Source organism: Oncorhynchus keta, chromosome 4 (assembly GCF_023373465.1).
Source record: "Oncorhynchus keta strain PuntledgeMale-10-30-2019 chromosome 4, Oket_V2, whole genome shotgun sequence".
NCBI classification, from domain to species: domain Eukaryota; kingdom Metazoa; phylum Chordata; class Actinopteri; order Salmoniformes; family Salmonidae; genus Oncorhynchus; species Oncorhynchus keta.
In genome coordinates this window covers 65,141,014-65,167,737 of record NC_068424.1, presented here as the reverse complement: position 1 = coordinate 65,167,737, position 26,724 = coordinate 65,141,014, and the positions used below count along the sequence as shown (strand labels likewise).

General features: G+C 41.6%; 2 protein-coding genes across 5 annotated transcripts in view; one reads left to right on the top strand and one right to left on the bottom strand.

Moving 5' to 3' along the window:
* Window positions 1-7,187: 7,187 nt before the first annotated feature.
* ky (kyphoscoliosis peptidase) lies at window positions 7,188-14,257 on the bottom strand. Of its 3 annotated transcripts, XM_035767654.2 has the most exons (7): window positions 14,126-14,257; window positions 12,298-13,083; window positions 11,940-12,075; window positions 11,155-11,272; window positions 10,810-11,001; window positions 9,914-10,104; window positions 7,188-9,645 (listed from the first exon to the last, which is right to left on the bottom strand). In XM_035767654.2, the coding sequence occupies exons 2-7, from the start codon at window positions 13,048-13,050 to the stop codon at window positions 8,333-8,335; spliced, it is 2,703 nt and encodes a 900-aa protein (XP_035623547.1). In that variant the 5' UTR covers window positions 13,051-13,083; window positions 14,126-14,257; the 3' UTR covers window positions 7,188-8,332. The 3 variants fall into 3 exon arrangements, with proteins under 3 accessions (XP_035623547.1, XP_035623560.1, XP_035623553.1); XM_035767667.2 differs by lacking the exon at window positions 12,298-13,083 and having other exon boundaries at window positions 14,126-14,256; XM_035767660.2 differs by lacking the exon at window positions 14,126-14,257 and having other exon boundaries at window positions 12,298-14,119.
* Window positions 14,258-15,366: 1,109 nt separating this feature from the next.
* slc4a11 (solute carrier family 4 member 11) overlaps window positions 15,367-26,724 on the top strand; it is a 38,494-nt gene continuing 27,136 nt past the window's right edge. The window contains exon 1 of one of the 2 annotated variants that reach the window (XM_035767638.2): window positions 15,367-15,550. In XM_035767638.2, coding sequence (XP_035623531.1) covers window positions 15,493-15,550 — 58 coding nt within the window. In that variant the 5' untranslated portion in view covers window positions 15,367-15,492. Of the gene's footprint in view, window positions 15,551-24,989; window positions 25,135-26,724 lie in introns of those variants that run through there. The other variant, XM_035767645.2, reaches the window with a different exon arrangement.

The window sequence follows — 26,724 nt, the reverse complement described above, 5'->3', positions numbered from 1 at the left end:
AACAGACTATATCAACCGTTTATAAACAGACTTTACCAACTGTTTATGAACAGACTATATCAACCGTTTATAAACAGTCTTTACCAAATGTTTATGAACAGACTATATCAACCGTTTATAAACAGACTTTACCAACTGTTTATGAACAGACTATATCAACCGTTTATAAACAGACTTTACCAACTGTTTATGAACAGACTATATCAACCGTTTATAAACAGACTTTACCAACAGTTTATGAACAGACATCACCAACCGTTTATAAACAGACTTTACCAACTGTTTATGAACAGACTATATCAACCGTTTATAAACAGACTTTACCAACTGTTTATGAACAGACTATATCAACCGTTTATAAACAGACTTTACCAACTGTTTATGAACAGACATCACCAACCGTTTATAAACAGACTTTACCAACTGTTCATGAACAGACTATATCAACCGTTTATAAACAGACTTTACCAACTGTTTATGAACAGACATCACCAACCGTTTATAAACAGTCTTTACCAACTGTTTATGAACAGACTATATCAACCGTTTATAAACAGACTTTACCAACTGTTTATGAACAGACTATATCAACCGTTTATAAACAGACTTTACCAACTGTTTATGAACAGACTATATCAACCGTTTATAAACAGACTTTACCAACAGTTTATGAACAGACATCACCAACCGTTTATAAACAGACTTTACCAACTGTTTATGAACAGACTATATCAACCGTTTATAAACAGACTTTACCAACTGTTTATGAACAGACTATATCAACCGTTTATAAACAGACTTTACCAACTGTTTATGAACAGACTATATCAACCGTTTATAAACAGACTTTACCAACTGTTTATGAACAGACTATATCAACCGTTTATAAACAGACTTTACCAACTGTTTATGAACAGACATCACCAACCGTTTATAAACAGACTTTACCAACTGTTTATGAACAGACTATATCAACCGTTTATAAACAGACTTTACCCACTGTTTATGAACAGACTATATCAACCGTTTATAAACAGACTTTACCAACTGTTCATGAACAGACTATATCAACCGTTTATAAACAGACTTTACCCACTGTTTATGAACAGACTATATCAACCGTTTATAAACAGACTTTACCAACTGTTTATGAACAGACTATATCAACCGTTTATAAACAGACTTTACCAACTGTTTATGAACAGACTATATCAACCGTTTATAAACAGACTTTACCAACTGTTTATGAACAGACATCACCAACCGTTTATAAACAGACTTTACCAGCTGTTCATGAACAGACTATATCAACCGTTTATAAACAGACTTTACCCACTGTTTATGAACAGACTATATCAACCGTTTATAAACAGACTTTACCAACTGTTTATGAACAGACTATATCAACCGTTTATAAACAGACTTTACCAACTGTTTATGAACAGACTATATCAACCGTTTATAAACAGACTTTACCAACTGTTTATGAACAGACATCACCAACCGTTTATAAACAGTCTTTACCAACTGTTTATGAACAGACTATATCAACCGTTTATAAACAGACTTTACCAACTGTTTATGAACAGACTATATCAACCGTTTATAAACAGACTTTACCAACTGTTTATGAACAGACATCACCAACCGTTTATAAACAGACTTTACCAACTGTTTATGAACAGACTATATCAACCATTTATAAACAGACTTTACCAACCGCTTATAAACAGACATCACCAACCGTTTATAAACAGACTTTACCAACTGTTTATGAACAGACTATATCAACCGTTTATAAACAGACTTTACCAACCGCTTATAAACAGACATCACCAACCGTTTATAAACAGACTTTACCAACTGTTTATGAACAGACTATATCAACCGTTTATAAACAGACTTTACCAACTGTTTATGAACAGACTATATCAACCGTTTATAAACAGACTTTACCAACTGTTTATGAACAGACATCACCAACCGTTTATAAACAGACTTTACCAACTGTTTATGAACAGACTATATCAACCGTTTATAAACAGTCTTTACCAACTGTTTATGAACAGACATCACCAACCGTTTATAAACAGACTTTACCAACCGTTAATAAAGACTATACAAACTGTTTATAAAAAAACTTTACCATTAGTTTATAAACAGAGCTCACCAACTGTTTAGAAACAGACTTTACCAACCATTTAGAAACAGATTTACCAGATTTACCATTAGTTGTATGCCTGTGTATCCACCAGAAAGTGACAAAGATATTGTATAGGCTATGTATGAGACAAGAGTATCCTAAAATAAACTTTAACAATGATACGTTGATTGATTGGGAAATGATATCTCCATTTAAAAAATATTGGCAGTTGTTATGCTATTTATCTGAGCTCATCAGGCACCTCATCAGGCACAATTTCTATTCTAATTTCTTTTGAATTTACTGGCACGATTTCAGAAATTATACACAGATTGTCTTTAACAAAAGAACACCTCGTTACACCTTTTTCATTCTCAATCTGTTTTTGCATGTGTGATATGCACACATTAAAAGTTGTTTTGCTTTATATCGGCACAACCTTTCCGTGTTGAATGGTTGCAACAATAGACCTTATTATCTAGAACCTGCTGTGAATTATATTATCTCTCACATTGCTTAACTCAACCATGCAGTGACAGCTGTGGGTACGTGTATTCAACTGAAGTGAGTGACACTAATTGTGATGATAAATACACCCGTATTCACGCCGTCCTTTTCTAATACAGGGGACCCCAATATACAAGAGGACACATCTGTGTCATAACATAATCATCTAAATAATATGACTGTCAGTGATGAAATAGGAGGAGAATAGGCAGCGTGTGGACATCTTTGTCGTTGGCACATGGATGTATCATCACATAATTGACTGTAAGTGTTGTTCAGATAACATTTGGCAGCAACACCCTCCCAGGGGCATGTGCTAAGCCCTACAGTATAAATGTATTACTCAAGCATATATGTATCATGACGACCAAGTATGTGTACACTGAATAATGCATCTACATGAAATGCATTGATTACATAATGTCCTCATTTACATTATGCCTTCATAACCAAGGGCTAAATATGTATGTTGGTACACTCTGTACTACACCATTAGACAGTCATTGACTTCTAACTCATTCAAATTAATAACAGAGAAATATGACAAGGCAAAATACAAAATAGTACTATATCCGCAGTTATATTTAAAGCCACTGTTAAATCCTTAATGGTGAAACTAGCATGTCCGTTTGTGATGTTACAACAACAAAGAAATTACTTCAAACAACAAACACTGTATTTTCCCCCTCAGAAATCATTGCACATCATTGCACATCATTGCACTTCATTGCACTTCATTGCACAACATTGCACATCATTGCACATCATTACACACATGATGGAACAGTAGAGTATGTATTGCCATGTTTTTACCTCGATGCTGGACACCCCTCTCCTCCATTTCATCAACAAAACCAAAAACAATAACAGATGTGCTGGGGGGCCAACAGTGGCACTGCTTCCCCTTATGCAGATTCCAGCTTTAAGGCATTAGAGGTACCAAAAGTCCAGCATCCACAGTTTCAAACCTTATGCTACAGTACATAGCCACTAGTATGTGCTGTATAGAAGATTGTGTAAGCACTAGGCTGTAGGCTATAGTAGGTTGCGTTATGTGTAATGTGCTGTCCCTCAGGGGAATGGTGATAATCAGTCCATCCGGTGGAAGATTGTCAAGCAGACCAACACCCCTCGATGGCACAGCCAGACATAGACTTTGCCTGGGTTCAACTGACTGGTCACTACTGAGCCCATATTGAATCAGGCTTTAATGGAAGCTCTAGCCACTTCAAATGGGACGGCTGATTGAGGTGGATGTATTAAAACTGATCAGACGCCTGCTCACCTTGAATAAGGTGCGTATGTGTCTATTAAAGGGACAGGTTTTCCTTGCAGTGGGGAGAGTTTTATATAAGTCTCATCAGATGCATTTTATTCTATCAATCATATTTATATGTTTACTTGTTTAATCAGTTCACTATTACATCAAGAGGTGGAGGGTTAAATACTCATCAATTAGCTGTGGCTGTTAGCTAGAGCTGAATGGGCATTAGTTAGGTAACTTAGCTAGCTTGCGCTTGGTTCCAAAACTGAACAAAATTTCACTGTCATTATTGATGTCCATGGGGTTCAATCTAATTGACATGTTTTGGCTATAATGATCTTTCCACCAAATTTCTCTCCATTATAAAAAATGTAGCTCGCTGGCATAGGCAGGTCAGTCCTTAAGTAGCAATGCCCCACCCAGGATCTGTCTTTTTCAGCCATCTATTTCCTGTGTTTTTAGGGTGCAAAATACACTTTTCACTTACATTTCCCTCTGTTGATTTTTTTCATTTTACTACTATGACTCTTTCATACTCTTGCTTGTGCCTGTTGTTTTTTCCCAGTTAACATTGCGACGTTATGATGTTACGTTGGTAAAAAATAAACCAAAATAGCTTCTTAGCAAAGAGCAATCTCCCAAGCAAGAACCCCGCTAGCACTTTCTGGGAGTGGTCTGAGTGGGGAGTTGAAAACGGAAAACCAGCTATTACTGGCAGAGAGGTTATTGGTCTACCCTTATCGACAATAATTTTACAAATGCTTTGAATAACGTGGCTAGTACAGATATACTTTCATTGACATTCCTGACCACTTTCCATTTTTCTACTTCTCTTTGGCAGCTGGATATAAACAGACATTCTCATTGACCTCCATACAAAAGTTCCTTGCTTGGTGAGCGAAAAAAACAACATCAAAAAATGCAACCTGCAGGAGAAAACAGATTTTGGGCCCAGTTATCTCTCTCGCTTCGCATTTTCCTCTCTGGTGCAGGTAGGCCTAGCCAGAGGACGTTTTTGTGGTTGCAGCCCTATTACACCCCTTTATGTTAATGAATTCATAAATAAAAAGTATATTCACCCTTTCTTCAACTTTTACATTTATTAGAATTGTTTTGAAAACATTTTAACAATTTTGATGACCGTTGCTACTTTAAGTTAACAACATCGGCTAATGTGTCCAACTTCGGTTGGAAAAGATGCACTGACTGCCTTTCCCAAGAGCAGTGGCAGCTTGCAAGTCGTGTCATTAGCTTCTGCTAGCTCGTTAGCCTCCTTCACAGCCAACTGTCTCCTATCAAACAATTAGATAGCAAGTTAAGTGTTGGCTTTTCCAAATATATATGTTGTTGAAAACACAATTTACCGATCAGTAGGGATATAATGAATTATGCTTTCTGCACTTATAATGTATATCAATGTTTTATAATGATACTATAACTACTTATGAGAAATTATAGCGAGTATTATAAGGAACTATAAGTGTATTATACGGCATTATAAATTGACTTACTGTGTAAGGCATTATATGTGTAAATCTCATAGAAAGTGTAACTAAATATTACATGTTGCTCCTGTAATTGGCTGTTATCGAGTCTTGGATGTGTATCACAATGGACTGTGCGGCTTTGACTAGACCACTCTTAGACATGAATGGTCTGCTTGTGTACCAAAATAGCAATTTCATGGAGATCAGTGTATTGCTAGGTCTCAAACATGCTGTAGTGGCTTCCTTTCGTCTTTACCATAGCCACTGCCCAAGCCTGAAGCGGGGTTGTTTGGTAAGCATACAGTCCACACTCAAGGTTTCCAAACGACCAAACATTCAATGACATCCAGGGATATGGTGCAACAAAAATGTTTATTCTTCTTATATCTAACAAATAAATGATTCTCCAATCAACTTAAAGCATAGAATACTTGATATGGAAAATACATATTATGACCTGTCTGTATGTCTGTATGGTCAAAAAACTATACCGCTCCCGCATCTAGCAAGGACTGCAAGGACTCCCTCCCCCGAAGGCCCAACTTCCTGCCTTTATCCTAACACACTTACCACAATACAATGAATAGGCAAGAGGGGGGGCAAAAACTGAGTTACACTAAAAACAAATGAATATATCTCAGGTAAATCATAACGGTACGTACCTAATATTTCATCATTTACATTCATATTTAATATATTTACACAAATATACATGGAGCTCCATATGTTCGGTCTTTATACAAATATGTCCAAATCGGCTCTAACACATGCAGTCTCATACTCCTTGCCTTAGCCTCTACCTTTGATGTTGCCAAGCAATGTTCACAACTACAGACTGGCTGAACAAATGTTTGTCATTCTCTTTGGTGTATAAATATTGAAGGTGTGAAGCAAAGTGCAAGAGGGGAAAAAGGGTCTTTGATTTGCGTGAGCGAGCAGCAGGTACAGGGAATGTTGCGAACAGGGATGAACATGATCCGTGCCTACAAGTGTAGGATCTTAATTTGATCACCCTGTTGCAGTAGAACTTTAAACATTTAAAACATGTAGTGTATCTGAGATTTAAAAGTATTAAATATTAACCCCTACAAAAATGTCAATTTATTATAATCCACATAATTCACTGGTATAGCAAAATGGCTCAAATTAAGCTCCTACACATTTAAAAGACTATGTCTGGCTTTAGCCAGGGGGTGACATCATCTAGCAGGCAGGCTGACTAATGGAAAATATGCTGAGCTCGCTGTTGACATAGCAACTGACACAACAGTAAAGAAGGTGAGATCCACAGCCCAGATGTAAAATAAAACCAAAAATAAGTTGATGGTGAGGTGGTGACAATGTCCACAGAGCCAGGGTTCATACCTCTTCAGATTTCATAACAGCTTATAAAGAAGACTGTTCATGAGATAGTGTTGCATTACTTAGACATGGTCCTTCTGTAGCTCAGTTGGTAGAGCATGGCACTTGTAACGCCAGGGTAGTGGGTTCGATTCCCGGGACCACCCATACGTAGAATGTATGCACACATGACTGTAAGTCGCTTTGGATAAAAGCGTCTGCTAAATGGCATATATTATTATTATTATTATTATTACATACAGTATCAGTACATAGTGTTCATTAAGAAATGAGTTTCTGTGCTAGAGGCCAAGTACAAGCTAAAGGTATAAAGGGCTTTAGACACTGATTTCACCTTCATATAAGCTGTCAATAATGAAAAAAATCATATACAACGGGAGTCTAATTGTCACGTTCGTTGTACAGAGGTGACCAAGGCGCAGTGTGATGTGAATACATGATACTTTAATGAAGACGAAGACCACTAAACAAACGTGAAGCTATAATATACTGAGTGCAAACACAGGCAACTAGACATAGACAATAACCCACAAAATACCCAAAGAAGATGGCTGCCTAAATATGGTTCCCAATCAGAGACAATGATAAACAGCTGCCTCTAATTGAGAACCAATCTAGGCAACCAAAGACATACATAAAACACCTAGATGGTAACAACCCCATAAACATACAAAAACCCTAGACAGTACAAAAACACATACATCACCCACGTCACACCAAAACACATACATCACCCACATCACACCCTGACCTAAGAATACTAAGGTCAGGGCGTGACACTAATATAGAGATAAACACCCATCTAGACAAAAAAGACTTGAATAAAAAAGGAAATGACAATGATTTGTGATTTAAAAGGGTTTTATTAACCTTCAAGAGAACAGAACCTTTTGAAAACTTGAAAGTCTAACCACTAGCACCTTCTTTAGCAGTAAAAACACAAGTCAATAACGTATAACAGACAATATAGGATCAAAGTATTGCACAGGATAAAATAACTATCATTTTTACTATTTTCTACATTGTAGAATAATAGTGAAGACTTGGCCTCCACAATCACCCGACCTCAACCCAAGACCCTTGAATGAGTGTGTCCAAACTTCTGACTGGTACTGTAAGTATAATAACGGTTTCATCCATCATTGCACAGCTCATAAAGCATTCAGCAATTCATGTTACTACTAATTTAATAGGATTCTGACAAATTGTAATGATTCTAAATGCATTTTTATACAGAGCAGCAATGTCCATACTAATAATTATTATACACAGGAAGATTGCATTTGTGTTTCATACAGCACCTTGCAAGGAAACTTTGAGGCATAGTCAGATATAATTTTCTGATGAACTAAACAAACAAACAAATCAGAACCAGAAACGAAAGCTACAAATAATTTCACATTTATGCCATTCAGTACCTCTGTCAAACCAAGGTATTTCTGATGGAGCACCTTATTCCTTGAGCCTAACCCATCCGTGCTTTACTGTGCTTCAACAAGGCTATGGTAAAAGACCTGTTTATACAGTCTCTTATTAATCCCTCGCCTCCCCGCCCACCTGCTTATCGCTTTACATTTCGTTCTGCTGGCTCAGCACATCGAAGGACATGATAATGGCCATGTCAGTGGAGCCCCCTCCACCCCCGCTGGCTGCCAGTTTGAGCTGGGACATGCTGGCCCCGGTGAACACCTCTCCCTCCCACACACGGCTCTTACTGAGCTGCAGCTCCATCAGCTGCTCTCCCACCACGCTCACCCTCTGGGCCCCAGGCACCCTGACCCTGAACAGCACCCAGGACAGGGGCTCCAGGAGACCCCCGCGGGGCTCGAATAGCACGCTGCCCCTCTGCCAGGCTGTGTAGGTACAGGGGAACGGAGGCCAGCTGCTCCCTGAGCTGTTGCACAGCACAAAGTCACATAGCAGACTGAAGTCCTGGTCAGTGGAGGTTTTGGCGTAAAGGCCCAGCTTGTAGACTCCGGCCTCGGGTAGGGCCACGCTGATGGTCACTTTGCTGCTGTTGTAGGTGAAGAAGACGTGCCGGCAGAGTGGGTGCCCCAGTCTCTTGCGTTGTTCCTTGAACAGCACAGCGTGGAGCTCCAGGTCTTGTTGGTTTTGGAAGGTAATGTTGCATTTTCCTTGCTGGGTGCTCACCAGCGCCCCCGTGTGGCTGAACTTGGAGAGGCCAGCGTCTTGCGTCCGGATGCCAGGCCCACAAGCAGTGCTAAGGGCAGGGGGAAAGAGCTCATTGAGGTTGATAGCGCCTCCTGTGCAGTGCAAGAGGAAGTTGCCTCCATTCTGGAAGCCGTCTTGGGTTCGCTCGTAGTTCCGAACAAACACAGACAACCGATAGTAACCTAGATAGGGACAGAGGACGTTACAGGTGAGGCGGTCAGATTGGATTTGAGTTGCCAGACACCTCTTGGCTATGGACGGGTCAAGGTCTTTCTGGGTCAGTTCACACAGCATCATGAGTGGTCTGGAGGTGTGCAGGACAAGCTCGAAGGAGCCAGTCTCCGACACCGCAGCCTCTGCTCCGTTGCTGCACTTCTTCACCCCCAGGCTCTCTGCGCTCCGCTGCAGACCCCAGGACAAGAAGGGGTTCTCAGGGAGTTCTTCAGTTGGTTCCTGTTCTGGACACTCCACCAGGAGAGAGCAGATCCAGCTGAACGTCCCTGAGTTGTTGCCTGACCGGGCAAAGATCATGACATCATATGTGCCACCTGTAGGGGGCAGCAGTCGTAACCTCATGCTCTCCCGGGTCACAGTGAGCAGGCCAGATGAGCTATTGACCGCTTTGGGTTCACAGCCGCTCCGCTGAGAGATCTGGTAGGTGAAGTCGACAGGCTTGGTGAACTTCATGGACACCGAGGCCTCACCATTTTCTGACCAGAAACAGAAACAGCAATTAGCAAAATCAACATATTGTACAGTGTAGGCCTGAATGATGGTACCTCTTCAATGGTAACTCTTCAATTACATATTCATCTACAACTACTTTATGACTAACTGTGAATAACTTCTGTGAACAGTGTCCACTTTCAACAACGTGTTAGCCTACCATTTATGTTGTATAATTCAACCTTGAGCACCAGTCTCCAGTTCTTTATGGACTGTGCCGCCATTTTAGTTTTATATGGATGCGGGACTGACCTGTGACCAGTAGGAAGTGTTTGGGATGGAGGAGGGTCAGACCCAGTCTGTAGAACTCCGAGGTCTTTAGAACCCTCTTCTCAAACTCATCCAGTGGGATGGGATCGTCCAGAAGCTGCCACTCTTTCTCATCTGGACAGTGGGAGTTGATGAAGTCCTCAGGGTCTGTCAGGAAGTAGAAGTCATCGTACCTGGACGACAAGGAGGATGGCTTAATAGCGGAAAAGCTAATGCTAATCGAAAGTGACAACATTTGGGAGATGTTGTAGTAGTGTTTTTAAAATAAATTCCACAAGTCCACTCTTTGATAAAAAGATTGTATCTAGAACCTAAAAGTCTTTTTTTTTGCTGTTCCCATAGCGGAACCCCTTGAAGAACACTTTTTGGTTCCAGGTAGAACTCTTTTAGGTTCCATTGTAAAGCCCTTTCCACACATCTGGAACTAAAAAGTGTTCTACCTGGATCCAAAAAAGTGTTATCATATGGGGACAGCCGGAGAATCCTTTTTGGAACTCTATTTTTATATGATTGTAGTGGGATAATTCCAGTCGTATTTGGCACTAGTACTGTTGTATGTATGGTCCTGTAGACCACCTTGTTAGAATTGGTCCATTACAAAAATAACCTTTGTAATGAGTGGCAATCATCATTACTTGTTTTCATCATTATCAAGTAACACGGTTCTTGACATTCCATGCACGAATAACCCATAGGGTTTATTTTAGAATAGCTAATCAGACACTAGTTCTTTGCTATTCTTAGTGATTCAATTGCATCTATTGGCAGCTTGTCAACATAATAAATGTTGTGCTCAACAGTATAGCATGTACTTAACTCTGTGCTAGCACAGTTACCAATCATGTAGGCCAATTGCTTTACTTGGAACTCATATTCACCTCTTAATAAAGGCTTTGTTGTCCATGTCTACTCTCCCTGCTCCCCAACATGCGTCCAGTAGATACCAGTGGCCTCCCAGTTTCACTGCGTTCCACATGTGGAGGGACTTGGTGTTTTGGTAGCTCTGGCCTTGCCTGTACCCAATACCTTTGCCATGGCCAGACACCTCTTGGCATTCGATTCCTGCCTCCCTGCAATGAAGCAGGAAACATGTAAGGGTGGAGTGCCTGATGTGTTTATTACTGACAATGGCATTCAATTTTAGACCACTCAATTGTCAATGTGTTTGATGTTTTTATTTGATTTTTACAAATTATTTTTCAATGGACCAAATGCTGTCTTACTGGCACATCTGCATGCAGACGCTGGAGTACCCACAGCACACGCCCCGACCCGTCTCAATGACCCTTTCTGGGGAGCACAACTTGTCCGTCAGGCCAAGGTAGCCACTTACGTCGTACTCTGCAAAAAGAACCGCCCACCCCATAACATTTAGGGAAGGATATGTCGAGAATTATGCCACTAACTCAAAATGTCACGATCAAGGTATTCTGCAATCAACTTCCCTGGAAAGACTCCATGTCTAACATTGGGACATATGAAAAAAGACACAGTGTAACTTAAATTGAATTATAAGGATTTAATCCCCCACTATAACCACGGGACTGCTTGCCCATTTAATTAGATAACGAGGCCACTTATCACGTCAGACTGAAACTGTGCGGCTATTTCATTAACATTTCCAGTGGACCCAGAGTGAGATGAATGAATGTCTATTTTAATGAACGTCTGTCCTCGTTAGGTTGAACCGCAAGGTCCCATCCACCAACAGCTGATCCCTGTATATACGCAGTGGAAAGACCTTAGGGTAGCATTGTTAGGACAGCTGTGTAGGAATGGAAAGTTTGGGATGTATATCTAGTATGGTAAAGAGCCTAATGAGACCAACTCTTACCTTTTAGTATGGGGCTCTAGAGTAAAGCTCTCTGATGCACAGTGTTCTAAGTGGTGTTATGTTATTGGCAGGTTGCTTCAGTGTCGCTGCGCTGTCGTGAGTAAGCCGTGGGTTGGACAATTGAGAAGGTGTGTAGGAGTGTACGGCTGTTAAAAGTGTGTGTGTGTTACTGACCGATGTTGTGGCAGAGCCAGATCCAGATGGCTCTCAGTTTCTCCAGCTCATTCTGTGCTCCTTCTGTGATGGTCTGCGTGATGGTCTGGGTGATGGTCTGGGTGATGGTCGGAACTAAGATCTTTTGACTGAGCAACTGCAAAACAAACAGGATTTATGGAGAAAAATAAACTTAAATGCACACACACACACACTCACTCACTCAAGCATTTAAGTGCACAAATATACAAAAGCATATACAAATATACACACGCACGCTGAGATGTACAAATATATGCATAGACACACATACACATACACACACACACAGTGGTATCCTACATGCACACACAAAAATAATACACTATTAGAAACAGACTTTTCCAGTATTGATGGCATGGTTATCCACACTGCTGAATACTTCTGTGGTGGCAAAGAGTTCCTTTTTGAGCTTTTTTTTTGAGACGCTTCCACTCCTCACTGTACTGGAGCTCTCCCTTGGTCTTGGCTGGAGTTTGGGCTTCACCGGGGCTCGTCCTTCCACATTCCTCTGTATGTCCCCCTCCTCCCTCCTCACTGTACTCTTCTTCACCACCCTGAGGGAGTAAGCAGCGCACTCATCTGACAGCTGTCGGTTGGTCATGGGTCTCTGGACCTCCAACTCCATGGCAGCCCATTTCTGAAACACAGAACTAGTCTTGGACTGGGCCGCACCGGCAACAGTTGCCACTGTCGTTTTGGTTGCTACGGTTGACGCTACAGTTTTGTGGCTTTTCATGATATTGCTGTTATTTAGTGACAGAACCTCCAGCTTCCACTCTTGCTGGACAACTGACGAACCTTTTTTGTCATTTGACGTTGTTTTTGAGGTGTCTTTAGAGTGGCCATCTTGGGGTTTGGAGGCTTTCTTTTCACCACTTTCCCCAGTTTTGACCTCCTGACCTGAGGCCTGCTGTGTGGCCTGAGGGTAGGACTCCTCCTCGGTCACTTTAGTGTTATTGCTGTTGTTGCTGTTGTAGCAGTAGTGCTGTTGGTAATTGTTGGTAGGGAGGGGGCAATGGACGCTGCGGAGGTTGAGGGATCTCTTTGGGAAAGGGACCTCTACAGACCTCATATGAAGAACATTGCCCATCGTTTCCAGTTTTGGTTATATCGGAGCAGAAAACTGAGAGAGAAAAATAACTGTTAATTAAAGACGCAATATTAAACCAATTAAAACTGATCCTGGGACACAGAGCTGTAAATAATAACACTGCAATAAGAGTGAAAGTTATTTGAATCTGCACCTCTGCACTGTGAAGTGAAGGGCACATAATTCTAAATTCAGACTGAAACTTGGTATTTTCAAAAAAGACAATGGTGTAAAAAAGAAGGTTCACACTCAAGGCAATGCTGCTGGAGAAAAAATATAAGCATCAAATTATACCTGAAAACAGATGGTTGCTATTGATAGTGTGGGTAAATAGTAGCTTTATGATATCTACTTCCTCTATACATCTGTACTCATATGCCCTTCATACACACAAATATACTTCTGTAAACACATCAAATAAATGACAGACGAAGTCATTACAAAGAGAGACCATGCTATTGCACTTGACATGTTAATTAAGGTAAAATACAAGTTTTCTCTGTGTGTTTCTGAAAATGTGACAGCAATATGTGAGTTGCAGATGATTTGTGCTATGTGCAGACGATGTTGTCTTAGTGTGTGCTATGTTAATCATATACAGTAGCAGCAGTCTGTACAGTTAGTCTTATGTTAGTCTAAGTTAGGGCTGGATTCAATCCATATCGCCGAGGTATCCTGGAAGATCAACATTAAAATGTATTGGTAACTTCCGATTGAGCTGACATATGCAGCGTTTACCGTGAATGCAGTTTCATTGCCTTTGTCAATTGCACTATAAAGTGGATCTTCAGCGCAACAGATTGAATTGAGCCCTTTGTCTTATCGCAGCTGCTTGCAGAGTTTCATGATAACCTCAAACTGAACTATACAGATAATAACTTGCAAATGAATCGTAATAATGCCCAGAAGTAAACACACACGCCATGCCTCATATTCAAGTGATATTCTCAATAAATCCTAAAAAATGGATTGGTAAGAGAGTAATGTATTTTTGTTGCGTTTATGGATCCCAGGAAGATTAGTTTTCCTCATGGTGTCAGCTAATGGGATCCCAATAAAGATACATTATTCCTACCTGGTGTTGATGCTTTGTCAGCAATGGTAAATCTGTCTGGCTGTCTGTCTGTGTTCTCTCCATCTATGTCTTGACAGATCTCACCTCCCGAACCTGTGTCTGTTTTATACTCTGTGTGTCTCTCCTCGGGGCTGGGATGTGTAGGGTTTCCACGGCGAGGGGATGACAGACCTAAAAATACTACAAAGCAGCTGATAGAGACCAATGGCACAACTTTCCACGAGCGCTACCCTCCAGGGGTAGGGGTGGGCTGAGGGTCTGGGGCTGCAGAAGGGAGCCAAGGGGGGGCTCTGGGAAAGGTGGGAGATTTTGAGGAGGTTAGAGGTGAACTGGGTTCATGCTAATACATTTTTTTGTTTGTTTACTTCAATTGTGGTACATTTGAAAGTACTGTATTTAAGGCTGACAGAGCTGTAGTTTTATCTGAGAAATGTTCCACGTGTGGGAGATAAACTCCATGGGTGGCAACATAAGTATGTTGAAAGCATTAGATTAGATTTTTATTTAGTCACACACACAGGGTCACCAATGTAGTTGCAGTGTACAGTGAAATACTTAAGATCCAAGCTCCAACAGTGGAGGTGTGAATGAAACAAGAAAAATAAAATATAATAATAACAATACTTATAATATATACATATTTACAACTGTGACCATTATTCTGCTGTCTCCAGGAATTTGTTACAGTCGGGTGGAAAGTGAGTACCCATACTCATATTCATACTCCAATATTTCTGCCCAGGTGTATGAAGTGATGCACAAAACAAACTGAGTAAGCACATTAGAGAAAAGCACTAGACAAAAAGATAATGTTTTTTAGCAGCTCTAGGCGATGTGCCATCTCTTGATGCCATCTTAGCCATTGAAGGTGTTACTGTTTGCTCAATATATATGGCTGCACCCCCCCCCGTGTCTTTGATGGAATTTAGGAGTTGTTACATCACAGGCTGCTAAGTGCCATTGCAGCAGTTGGTGCTGCAGCCACAACCAAGGTGGTCCATTGCAGAACATTCAGTATAACAGCGAGACAATCCATTGGTAAGTGGAAGGTCCTTCGTTCAACCTGTCATCTACATTTAAATATCAAAGGTGCCCCCCCCTTCTTACCTCAAGCATAAGTGACCAACTCCACTGTGATTGGTTAAGAAGACTGTGAAATGTTATTCATTGATAGTCCCCTGTACCCTCTACCTGTGGGGCCTGGCTGGCTTTGTGACAGTAACCACTCATGCTACACATCCCACAAAGCCTTTACGAGTCTCTGTCACACCGTCTCATAGCTTCACATAGCATTTCTGGTCTGTGTCCAGCAACCTCTGACTCTGAAGTGACTGACAAAACGAGAAAACAACAACCTTGACGGTGAGATGAAAACTGAGAAGGAGCCGGGGGTCGTACTCATCACAGCGAATAGTGTTTTGGAAGGTAAGAGAGTGTATTGTGTATCTCACGGTCAACAACGACTTGATGATGGTTCAAGTACAATGATGATTAACACTATGAAACACTGAATATGGGTTATTTATGAAAGCTTGTTAATTGTCAGCAGTCAAGTTAGACATTTGGACTGAGTTTGAAGTATTTTGATAAATGTTCAGTGGTGGACTGGGACATACTGTGTCTCAAAGCCATAGAAAATATATTGGTTTTAAAATAGTTGCTATTGAGTTGAATATTGGGAAATGCAAATTATACCTACAGAAAGCTGAGGCCCTCCTCTCTTCGACAGGGACATGGGGGCGAAGCTTCCAAGGCTGTGTTTTTCCTGTAATTGCATTTTGAAAGGTTACATGATCGGAACACATTTTTCTTTCAAGTGCATGGATGGGGGAGGAGGGGAGGGCGCAGGGGCAGGGCAGACACTTTCATTACAGGAATCCTGTGGATAATGCACTTGACTGTTTTACCAAATCATGGTTTTAGCATCCCAAAAAAAGGAAGTTTTGAGTGAGGTGACAATGTAGAATGTATTTTTTCAACGTTTACAGGCACCCTTTCCAATGACAGAGGCCCAGCAGGTCTCTTTACTGATGCTGTATTTGAGTTTGCATGACCTCAGCTCAGCTGGCCCATCTTGGTAGGGGGGCCGGCCGTTGTCCACTGATCAGCTAAAGGCTCATTATAGTACAGTGGTTCCCAACCAGGGTACTAGGACCCCTGGGGGTACTTGGCCTATCCACAGTGGGTAGTTAAGAGACCATAGGCCTACTGGTAAAATGCACAGAGACATTGTGCAACAACAACAAAAAACAATTATCTTAAAGGCTCAGTCACCTTTTTTCATAGTTTTATTTTTATATAAAAAATATATTTTGGTTTGTGTCATCAATCCAAAAAATGGTGGTGGGGGGTTCCTTATTATTTTCTATGTTTGGTTAGGTCAGGGTGTGACTCAGGTGGGAAAATGTTTTCTATTTCTTTGCTTTTGGCCGTGTGTGTTTCCCAATCAGAGGCAGCTGTCTATTGTTGTCTCTGATTGGGGATCACATATAAGTTGTCATTTTCCTTTTGGGTTTTGTGGGATCTTGTTTTCTGTATAGTTTCTTAGCCTTACAGAACTGTGCGCTTGTTGTTGTTTGTTGCAGGTTTAGCAGTATGAAGTTTTACATTCGTTGTGTTGCTTATTGTTTTTTGGTGGAACATTAATAGAGAAAATGTACGCCTACCACGCTGCACCTTGGTCCGGTCATTCTCCAAACGAGGAGTGTAACAGTAACAATAAAACCAAACCAACACCTAGCTCCACTTTGAGCCTTTCTACATGGGTCTTCCGGTCCCTCTCTGCTAATGGACAGCTAAGCTGTTTACCGGCATATCCAACAAAAGAGAACAGAGATCCAACAGACTTGCCCTTATTGGGATCAGGTCTACGGCCAAGTAACATCCGGTAGGTTCCTGTCCAGTTGGGTTTAATTTCCCTCCCAGTATTAGGAGGGCCCTGCATGTCAGCTCTTGCTGCTCCAGACCAAAAAACTGATCTGGCCGAAGCCAGGTTAAAACCACCTAACCTCCAAGCTAATTATATTCAGGTGTGTGTAATTACGCTCTTACCCTTCCGGGCCACCCTCTCTCCCAAGCAGAAATATACCGGCCTTCACTCACCCACCCTCTCTCTCCATCACACTTGGTTTGTACCTGGAAATGAAAACTTTATTTCCAAAACGTGATATTCACCATTTTTTTTTTATAATTGCTTATGGTTACCTTCATGTGTGTGTGTAAAATATGACAGATTTTTTGATTGTATGTGTTTTTTGCAAAACGCTATATATCCATTGTTTAGCTGGAATACATGGTTCATATCCTGCATATTTGACTGTGATATGTGCTTGTCTCACCTAGCTATCATAAGATGAATGCACTTCTGGATAAGAGCATCTGCTAAATGACAAAAATGTAAATGTTTTAAGTACCGATCGTAACATTATGACTAGAACTACTGTTCCCTGAAGGAGGGAAAAGAGGTACAACATACTATTTGGAGTCACACGGTTGAAGGATCTACAATCATGCCTGACAAGGCCAATGAAATCTGCACCTCACTGGAAGCCCACCTTCCACAGGTGATAAGCGTGAGGCTTGGATTCATTCCTTCAATTTAATACCGTTCTTCGACAAGCCCAGGGGCTAAACATGTGTTGTACCGCATTTCCCATCCGTAAAGATCTACATCGCCTCCTGCCAATAATGTCCCATACCTGAGAGAGCTTCCACTCCTGAGAGAGATGGTCCAACCTAAATAAAAGATCTGCATCCTCCAAAGCGAAAGCATGTGCACACTGCTCTCCAGCAATAGGGAGCGAGCCAAGGTTAGGAGGGAGGCAGTCTCTCCCCATCTGTTGATGCATGCCACCAGCCGGCCCAACAAAATCAGGGGGATGCGCTTGAGCGCCAGAAACTCTGAATAATCTGTCGTGATCACCTTGCAGGATACAACTCAGCCCATAGGAGCCCCCTGACAATAACAGAGGGTCCCACCACTGGGTCATGGCCAGTAGGCCTAACAGAGACACCCGAAGTGATCGGCTAAGGCTGCGAGATGCGTCCAGGTGAGGGGCTAGCACAGTATCAACAATAGCCACACGGGAATTACTTCCTTACAGAAGCCATCTTCCCCAGTAGGCATAGGCAGTGGCGTAAGCGCACAGTGTTACCCAGCCAAAATATGGCTAAGCAAAGCAATAACCCGGACACCCTCCGTGGGAATAGAAAAGTGTGATACGCGAGTGAGTCTAGCTCGAGACCCAGAAACAGAATACACTGTGCTGGAGTCAGACAGCTCTTATTCTGGTTTCTTATGAAGCCGAAAGACTAAATATGGGACAGTAGCATGGATGTGTGTAACAATGCTTGCCCCCTCGACTCCACCGCCACCAGCCAATCGCTGTAACAGCCGGCGGCTCGTACTTGCTGAGGGCTCGTAGGTCTAGAACACAACGCAAAGTCCCGCCCCTTTTCGTAACCAGGAATACCGGCTTTACCAGCAGTTCCAGATCTTCCACATAGCAACCACTTGGATTGCCTGCTTCTGGAGAAGGGAGGATATTTCCTCAAAACAGGCACTGACGCCTCATGAACAGTCGATGTGATGACGCTGCCGAAGTGTGCGGGACACACAACAAATTGTAGCCTGTACCCTGACATCACTGTTAGCATGATCCAGGGCCACACTGCGCATGCGCTCCACTGGTCGGAGCAGACAGTGAGACTCCTGTGAAGTACTATCTGATGGGGCGGGATGCCACCTTGTGGACTGGGGGAGATTGGTTCTTCTTCCATTTCAACCACTCTTGAAAACCATGTGTCAGAGCATGGAGAAGGAACACTTTTCATAGAACTCACATACGGGAGACAACACTTTTAACACCTGTGAACACTGTGGAACTCAGTTGAATCAACTGTGTTTATGTGGCAAGGTTTGCCTAAAGCCCGGCCCACTCTTGGTACACGGGCTCCGGCGATCAGTGCCGTACCCCGATTGACCATGCCACTTGGGGGTACTGTTGTCACAACTAACCTCACTCAGTTTAGTTGGTAAGATGCATTCAGGTAACCGGCTGGAACCCAGTGCTGGACCGCACACATTAAAAATAGACCCAGAGAAAAAACTTTATTATGGAGGTTAAGCGTTGAACTGGAGACAGACAGCTTATTTGGGGGCTCATATAACCACAGAGACTGCGTGTGGGATAATAGGGTGGTCGTATCCAACTCTGCTCCTTTCCTCAACTCCGCTACCAACAACTAATCGCCTATAGAGCCAATAACCTGTACCACTAGACACCTCATAGGGACTAATGAGCTACAGGCAGGAATCAGCAAGGAATCCCAATAATGAGCCACCCATGGGGGAGGGGCGCCCCCTTGTGGACAGTGACCCAACTTGTCACTTTCACTCTGGGGAGAATGATATACCCCTTGAATTTTTTAAGTATATTTTTTCATTTAACCTTTATTTAACTGTGAACCCTGTGAAGACTGTGGAATGTGGAGGAACAGAGGGGGTAGCAATTAACATGGACAAGCATCCAACATACGCTGTGCTTCCATGAGACTGTATAGCCTGCATGAAGCCTGGCACCTTTACGGGCACAGGGGGCTCTGGCAATGGCTGACATAGTACCTTGTTTGCCAAACATGGGCGGCATTTTTGTCACATTGTTTTCTGCCGGAGGGGGGCACGGATCACTCAGACCCGTGCCAAGGCCTCTTGCTCCAGGGTCAGCCCAGCCAAGTGCTCGGGGGGCTGCTTCTTCATCAGAGGTGCATGCCAACCCCGTTTCCTTCACTGCCATAACGCTTGGGGAAATCTTGCAAGTTTCACTTGCTGGAAGTTAAGCATGCGAGCTGAAGTTAGTCAGCACAAGCTAGGCTATCTAGCCTCTTTGACCACAGCACGGTCCGTTTAGAATAACTTATTTTTAATTTATTTTACATTTTTAAACTTTACCCCCTTTTTTCTCCCCAATTTCGTTATGTTTAGTTTTTGCGTCTTTTGCTTTGGGGTTTGGTACACTAGCTTCAAACAGCTGAAAATACAATATTTGCAGTTTTTGAAAATATATTTCACAGTGGTTTAGATGGTACAATGATTATCTTGTCACATAAAATTAAATCAGGAGAACTATTAGAATTTTCGCAACCAGGAAATGGCAGAGCAATTTCTGCATATTGCACCTTTAAAGAGCGACTGCCTTTAAAAAGCAAGGAACCCCTTTGGAAACAGCCTATGAGTCAGAAACAGTTATTCCAGTGTCAAAATTGAGTACATAGTGTAAATAGGATAACTTGATCATAAAGTCACCCTGCAAAAATTGAGTTTGGAACATCCATGTGTCACAACAGGTAAATTAAGGTTGGGTTTGATTTGAAGATGTCCATCAGCCCACTAACATGGGCTGAACAGCTGCGGTCATTTCTATCTATCTAATAGCTTAGCCAGAATTCAGTGGCTCTTTAAGGCTCCTGCACAGAGCCTTTGTACATGTGACCCTGCAACTACTACTGTAAACAGTATAATTCTCACTGTATGTTAGCAAATAGAGTCATGTATATGTTTTAATTTATGTGTTTGAGCTGATCTTGGACCTAGCGGTATCCCACTTTGGGTGAGGTTATATGAAGGTAACATTTAATATCCATACAGACATGCCAGATATGAGCAGAGAATACTTTTTAATTGGAGTAATGAACAGCCAGTTTTCTGGTTAAGATCACGACAGATGAGTTACACACTCTAGTAAGGCTGTTCCCTATTGGTCCACAAGATGGTGCTGTGTTGATGTGATTGGGAACTCTGCCTCCCTTTCCCTCCATCACCTTATGCTAAGCACACAGTCCGACTCCACAGCTCAGCTGCATATGGGTGTCAGATAAAATTGCCTCTCGAGCCTGATCTTGGGTCAGTTTAGCATTTTCCCCACTAATGGTTAGTGTTCGGATTGGAGGAGGGGAGCCTCTGTATGAAAGCTTGTTTTAATTGATTACTCTGACTGGGAGTGGTATGTTACCCATTTATCCAAAATTCTTAAGTCTGAATGCTCAAGTGCACGTCAACAAAAATTGGAGGGTGCAAAATTCTCCATGCCCTGAGGTCTTGTGTAAATCAACTGTTCGTCATACAGTCCTACATTTGAATGATCTCCCACATGAAAACATTCTACAGTTTACTATAGAATACTACAGTACTTACTACAGAATTATATAGTAAACTGTAGTGTACTGTAGAATAATATAATACACACTGTAGTATCCCTCAACCATGTTATACAATAGTATTATCAGCAAAAAAAGCACAGTAGTAAATATTACAGTAATATCTGCAAAAACACTACAGTCAACAAAAACACCCTGCTTTAGCTATAGTAAATAATACAGTATTTGATTTGTATATGCTATTCCCAATCCCCTCACAATTTGTGCCACCCATAAGCGTGAAACCGACAGCAACCATTACACGTAAAATATTTCAAGAGATTCAGAGATCTTTATCTATATTTTAAGGGGTTTTCATTATTCGCTCTTCTATAAATCCGTAAACTTTTTTAAAATTTATTTTTAATTTCACCTTTATTTAACCAGGTAGTCTAGTTGAGAACAAGTTCTCATTTGCAACTGCGACCTGGCCAAGATAAAGCATAGCAGTGTGAACAGACAACACAGAGTTACACATGGAGTAAACAATTAAAACAAGTCAATAATACAGTAGAAAAAAGGAGAGTCTATATACATTGTGTGCAAAAGGCATGAGGAGGAAGGCGAATAATTACAATTTTGCAGATTAACACTGGAGTGATAAATGATCAGATGGTCATGTACAGGTAGAGATATTGGTGTGCAAAAGAGCAGAAAATAAAATAAATAAAAACAGTATGGGGATGAGGTAGGTAAAAATGGGTGGGCTATTTACCGATAGACTATGTACAGCGGCAGCGATCGGTTAGCTGCTCAGATAGCAGATGTTTGAAGTTGGTGAGGGAGATAAAAGTCTCCAACTTCAGCGATTTTTGCAATTCGTTCCAGTCACAGGCAGCAGAAAACTGGAACGAAAGGCGGCCAAATGAGGTGTTGGCTTTAGGGATGATCAGTGAGATACACCTCCCGGAGCCCGTGTTACGGGTGGGTGTTGCCATCGTGACCAGTGAACTGAGATAAGGCGGAGCTTTACCTAGCATGGACTTGTAGATGACCTGGAGCCAGTGGGTCTGGCGACGAATATGTAGCGAGGGCCAGCCGACTAGAGCATACAGGTCGCAGTGGTGGGTGGAATAAGGTGCTTTAGTGACAAAACGGAGGGCACTGTGATAAACTGCATCCAGTTTGCTGAGTAGAGTCTTGGAAGCAATTTTGTAGATGACATCGCCGAAGTCGAGGATCGGTAGGATAGTCAGTTTTACTAGGGTAAGTTTGGCGGCGTGAGTGAAGGAGGCTTTGTTGCGGAATAGAAAGCCGACTCTTGATTTGATTTTCGATTGGAGATGTTTGATATGAGTCTGGAAGGAGAGTTTACAGTCTAGCCAGACACCTAGGTACTTACAGATGTCCACATATTCAAGGTCGGAACCATCCAGGGTGGTGATGCTGGTCAGGCGTGCGGGTGCAGGCAGCGAACGGTTGAAAAGAATGCATTTGGTTTTACTAGCGTTTAAGAGCAGTTGGAGGCCACAGAAGGAGTGTTGTATGGCGTTGAAGCTCGTTTGGAGGTTAGATAGCACAGTGTCCAAGGACGGGCCGGAAGTGTATGTATATCCTGCAGAACCTTGTCTTCTCATGCTCAGACAGCTTGTATAGTTCAGAGCTACCGTTGTAAGGTGCTGCTCTCGACCCCTGGCTTTAGCCTCAGGCTACATCCCACTTGGCAACAGAAACCAGCAATGAAACCACATGCACAGAGGTAACACAGTGCCTTTCCCACCTTATTACGATGCCTATAGCATCTCAGCGAGAGGCTTTACTATCTAGACTTGTTTGGCATCTGTCTATTAACACACATGCTATCTTTGTACTATCTGAAATGAAAGTTTACTGTGAGCCTACGGTGTGTAGAACTGCCTTTGATGTCAATTTTAAAAGTTTTACAAGGTTTGTAACCTTTGCAGAAATAACAAGCAGGTACGACAGTTGTAATTACATCCCGATAGGAGGAATTCGATGGAAGGTATCCATGGAAATATAACACAGGGTCATTCAAACAGAGCAGACCTATTTTAAAAATATGAGCATAAAATCACTAAGCTCATTATTTGGTTGGGAAATGGTTTTGAAGTCCCCCATCCTTTTATCTTTTCCCTCTGAAACTATTTTCTGAGAATATTTTACCGTATCAAATTCAAAAAGTAAAAAGGAATTAAGGATATGCAAAACTGACTCCAAAATCTATTTTTCATCTTGGACAAACCCCAGGAGGAGGAGGAACTATAACCAACCAGCCCAACAGAACAGGGTAATTCATTATTATGCTATTTGGTCATCAGTAAAACACATGCATCCAAAGCACCTACAGTAAAAACACGAGGCTCTGCAGATATTCTGATGCATCTTTAGACAAATTCAGACTATGGCGTAAAACATTTCATTGCTTCATTTATTTATTTTTCCTATCAAGGTCGGTTTTCTTGGCCCCAGCCAGTAGATATGGTCTCAAGGCCCAAAACGGTTTCTATGTCTTCAATCGTACACAGTGTTACAACAACAACCTTCCACTCCCTGATGAGTAAGCCTATTCAGGCCATACCCTGAATGGAGATTTTATATAAACCCATTCCAACAAATTAAAACTGCAGTAGCGGGATGCATATTGTCTTTTATTTTCCTATGTTTATACAATATGATGTTCTAGGACATATTGAACAACAACAACATCTGTATCAGGTGTACAAAGCTGCATGTCACATTTAATCTTTTTTTGTATTTGATCCTAATCCATTTATACCAATAATTAATTTTATTTGTAGAGCACTTTTCATTTACAGGCAGACTCTCAATGCTCTTACCAGGTTCAAAGTAATCTGATAGTAAATATCATGTCTATCTTCTTATAGTCCATACATGCTAAGATCAATACGTATTCGTTTGACAAATCATAGCTACCCTGCTCTGGCTGACGGCAAAGTCGGCTCAAAACCAAAGTGACATGGGTTAAGCATGTGGAGTAATGAGTAGTATTCAGTGTTTTCACATGCAAAAGTGATTGCTTTTGATAAAAAACACTTTACCCTACCTTCCCCCTGTACCCTACCTTTATGAAAATGTATGTTATATGGAAAAGGTGTTGTATGTTTTGAACAATGCATTATGCTGCCTTGTTGACGACATGACAGAGTGACTCAGATTACGATTTGATTAAAGAAGGGTGCTCCTCCCTCACAGCTTTTGTCCGTTCACGTCATGAGCCAAAGACCGGTGCACAGTGGTTCAGCTTAATCGAACGCCCTTCATGTTCCAAATGCAGATTCTAGCTTTAAAGTGATAGTTTATTTGATCTTATTTTCCTCAAATTGTTAGCTGGTTAATTACCGATCTCTTGAGTCACTTGGCTGCTATTTTTGGATGTAGTAATGCTAGTGGAAACAAATTGCATAAATTCATGCTTTGGAAGACACAAAAATAAAATGCAACGTCCCTTTAACTTCCAAGCTTTCATTATTCGTTGTCCCAGAAATCCATTTTGATTGAATAGGCACCTTTTATGAGTGAAGGCCATACAGACATTGAAATTAACCAGGTTTACCAAATATCAAAAAAGTGGGCATGTTACTATTTGTACATGAAAGATAGACACAAGGACCCAGGAGTTGACAGCCCCCTCCCCCCCTTCCCCATGTGCTAGGGGAGGTACTGATATCCTCCCTTCCTGAGTGTGAACTCCAGTGAAGACTGTGGGCATAGGGAGTATAGCTGAGGTGATCCCACTAGAACTTCTGAGGATGATGGGTTGACCTGGGAGGGTCTCTCACCTGAAAACTTGGAAATTATGGAAGCCATAAAGGTCCTTCATTTTGTGCCATCTGGTAAGTCAGTTTGCCCAGGATTGGAGGGTTTCCCTGCTGTGCAACCCGAGAACCCTTGTGCCAGACGTGCAAGCGTGTACCATTTGCCTTCTAGACTTTACACCTGACAACCCGGAGGGAAGTCTTGTATGTTTAGTGAATAAGTTGAATTTTAGGGTAGGACTGTCCTTTTACACTTCAACAAGACTTGCCTTGATTTTTGTCTAGTTTTACATGTATAATGTGTGAGTGAGTATTGTTTTTAAATGAATCTGTGGCATTATCTACGTGTGCTTACAACTTGTTACAACTGGTTACTGAATGAATCATGTTTGATATTTTTCCACCAGCATTTTGATATTGAAACCATTCATGCTAAATGAGATGCCTTTATTGGCCTGGACAGCTGGACATTTCAAAAGCAAATGGTGTGTGTCAATATTTACAATATGACTGTAAATGGAACCCTGGCCGTGCCATGGGAAGTACAGCTGCACCCGTTAACTATCATTCTGAAGTGGGCTGACACATTTAATCTGGTTGCCCATGGGTGAACATAAGAAGGATATCATCTGATGCGTATTTGACCATTTCTGATATGACTCGGGTTGTTTGCTTGGTGACTGACTCTTTGTCTGAGGCGCAGGACTGTTTGCCTGAGGTGAATAGTATTATGGGTTTTCTTAGGGCAGAAGATGTGCCTCTGTAACAGTCGTCCTCCCAAACACCAAGATAACCTCCTACTTATTCCTACATATAGACTACATACAACCACAACGTCCACACCTTTTGTATTCGGCGCATGTGACTAATAACATTTGATTTGATTTAATTTGAACTATAACGTCTTACCAACTCAAGTCCTTCACCACACAAACCTCTCACTGTACAAACAACGTAGACGGCTGCATGCCACCAACCAATTAGTTACAGTATGTAGGGCACTCTATATGAATAGCACAACAGGCAAGTTATGAATAGCACAGCCTTTTACTAAAAATATGTATGACACAGGTAGCTCAGACAATCTCTGTAGTTATCATTGAGGCATCCACCCCTTTCCACTTCCTGTATTGGCTCTTCTGTGGTCTTCATGGGTTAATGTGCTCTGGTTGTATTTTCTCAGGCAAGGGATTAAGTAAGATTATCCAGTAGAAAAAAGCCACATGTTCTAATCTGGTAAATTTCAAGGTTTCCACTCATTGAATGTATTATTAGACCTGGGATGGTTTGTTGAGACTTATTTAATAATACAAATATCATGACCATACGGAATGATTTAATAAGGCACTTCATGGAGCGGATAAGACGCTCTTCCCTGTGGCCTTACTTTGAACCAGTTGCTTGAGATAGAGTTTTATTTAATCCACTTAAAAACAGAAGATAATTAGCTTGATTTTTCTCGTCGTTACATTCTTTGCCTCCAAAAGGATTATCCCTCGTTGCCACACAGAATTGGTGTCAAGGAGAAGCAACTGTTTGAAGTTGTCTTTTACTATTCATGTATTGGCACCAAGCTGGAACTTGCTATACTTTGACTGAATTCCTTGTTCTTCTACAGCATGTGTGTGCATATCTGTAACGTCAGCACAGCTGCAGGGTAGGGCTTCA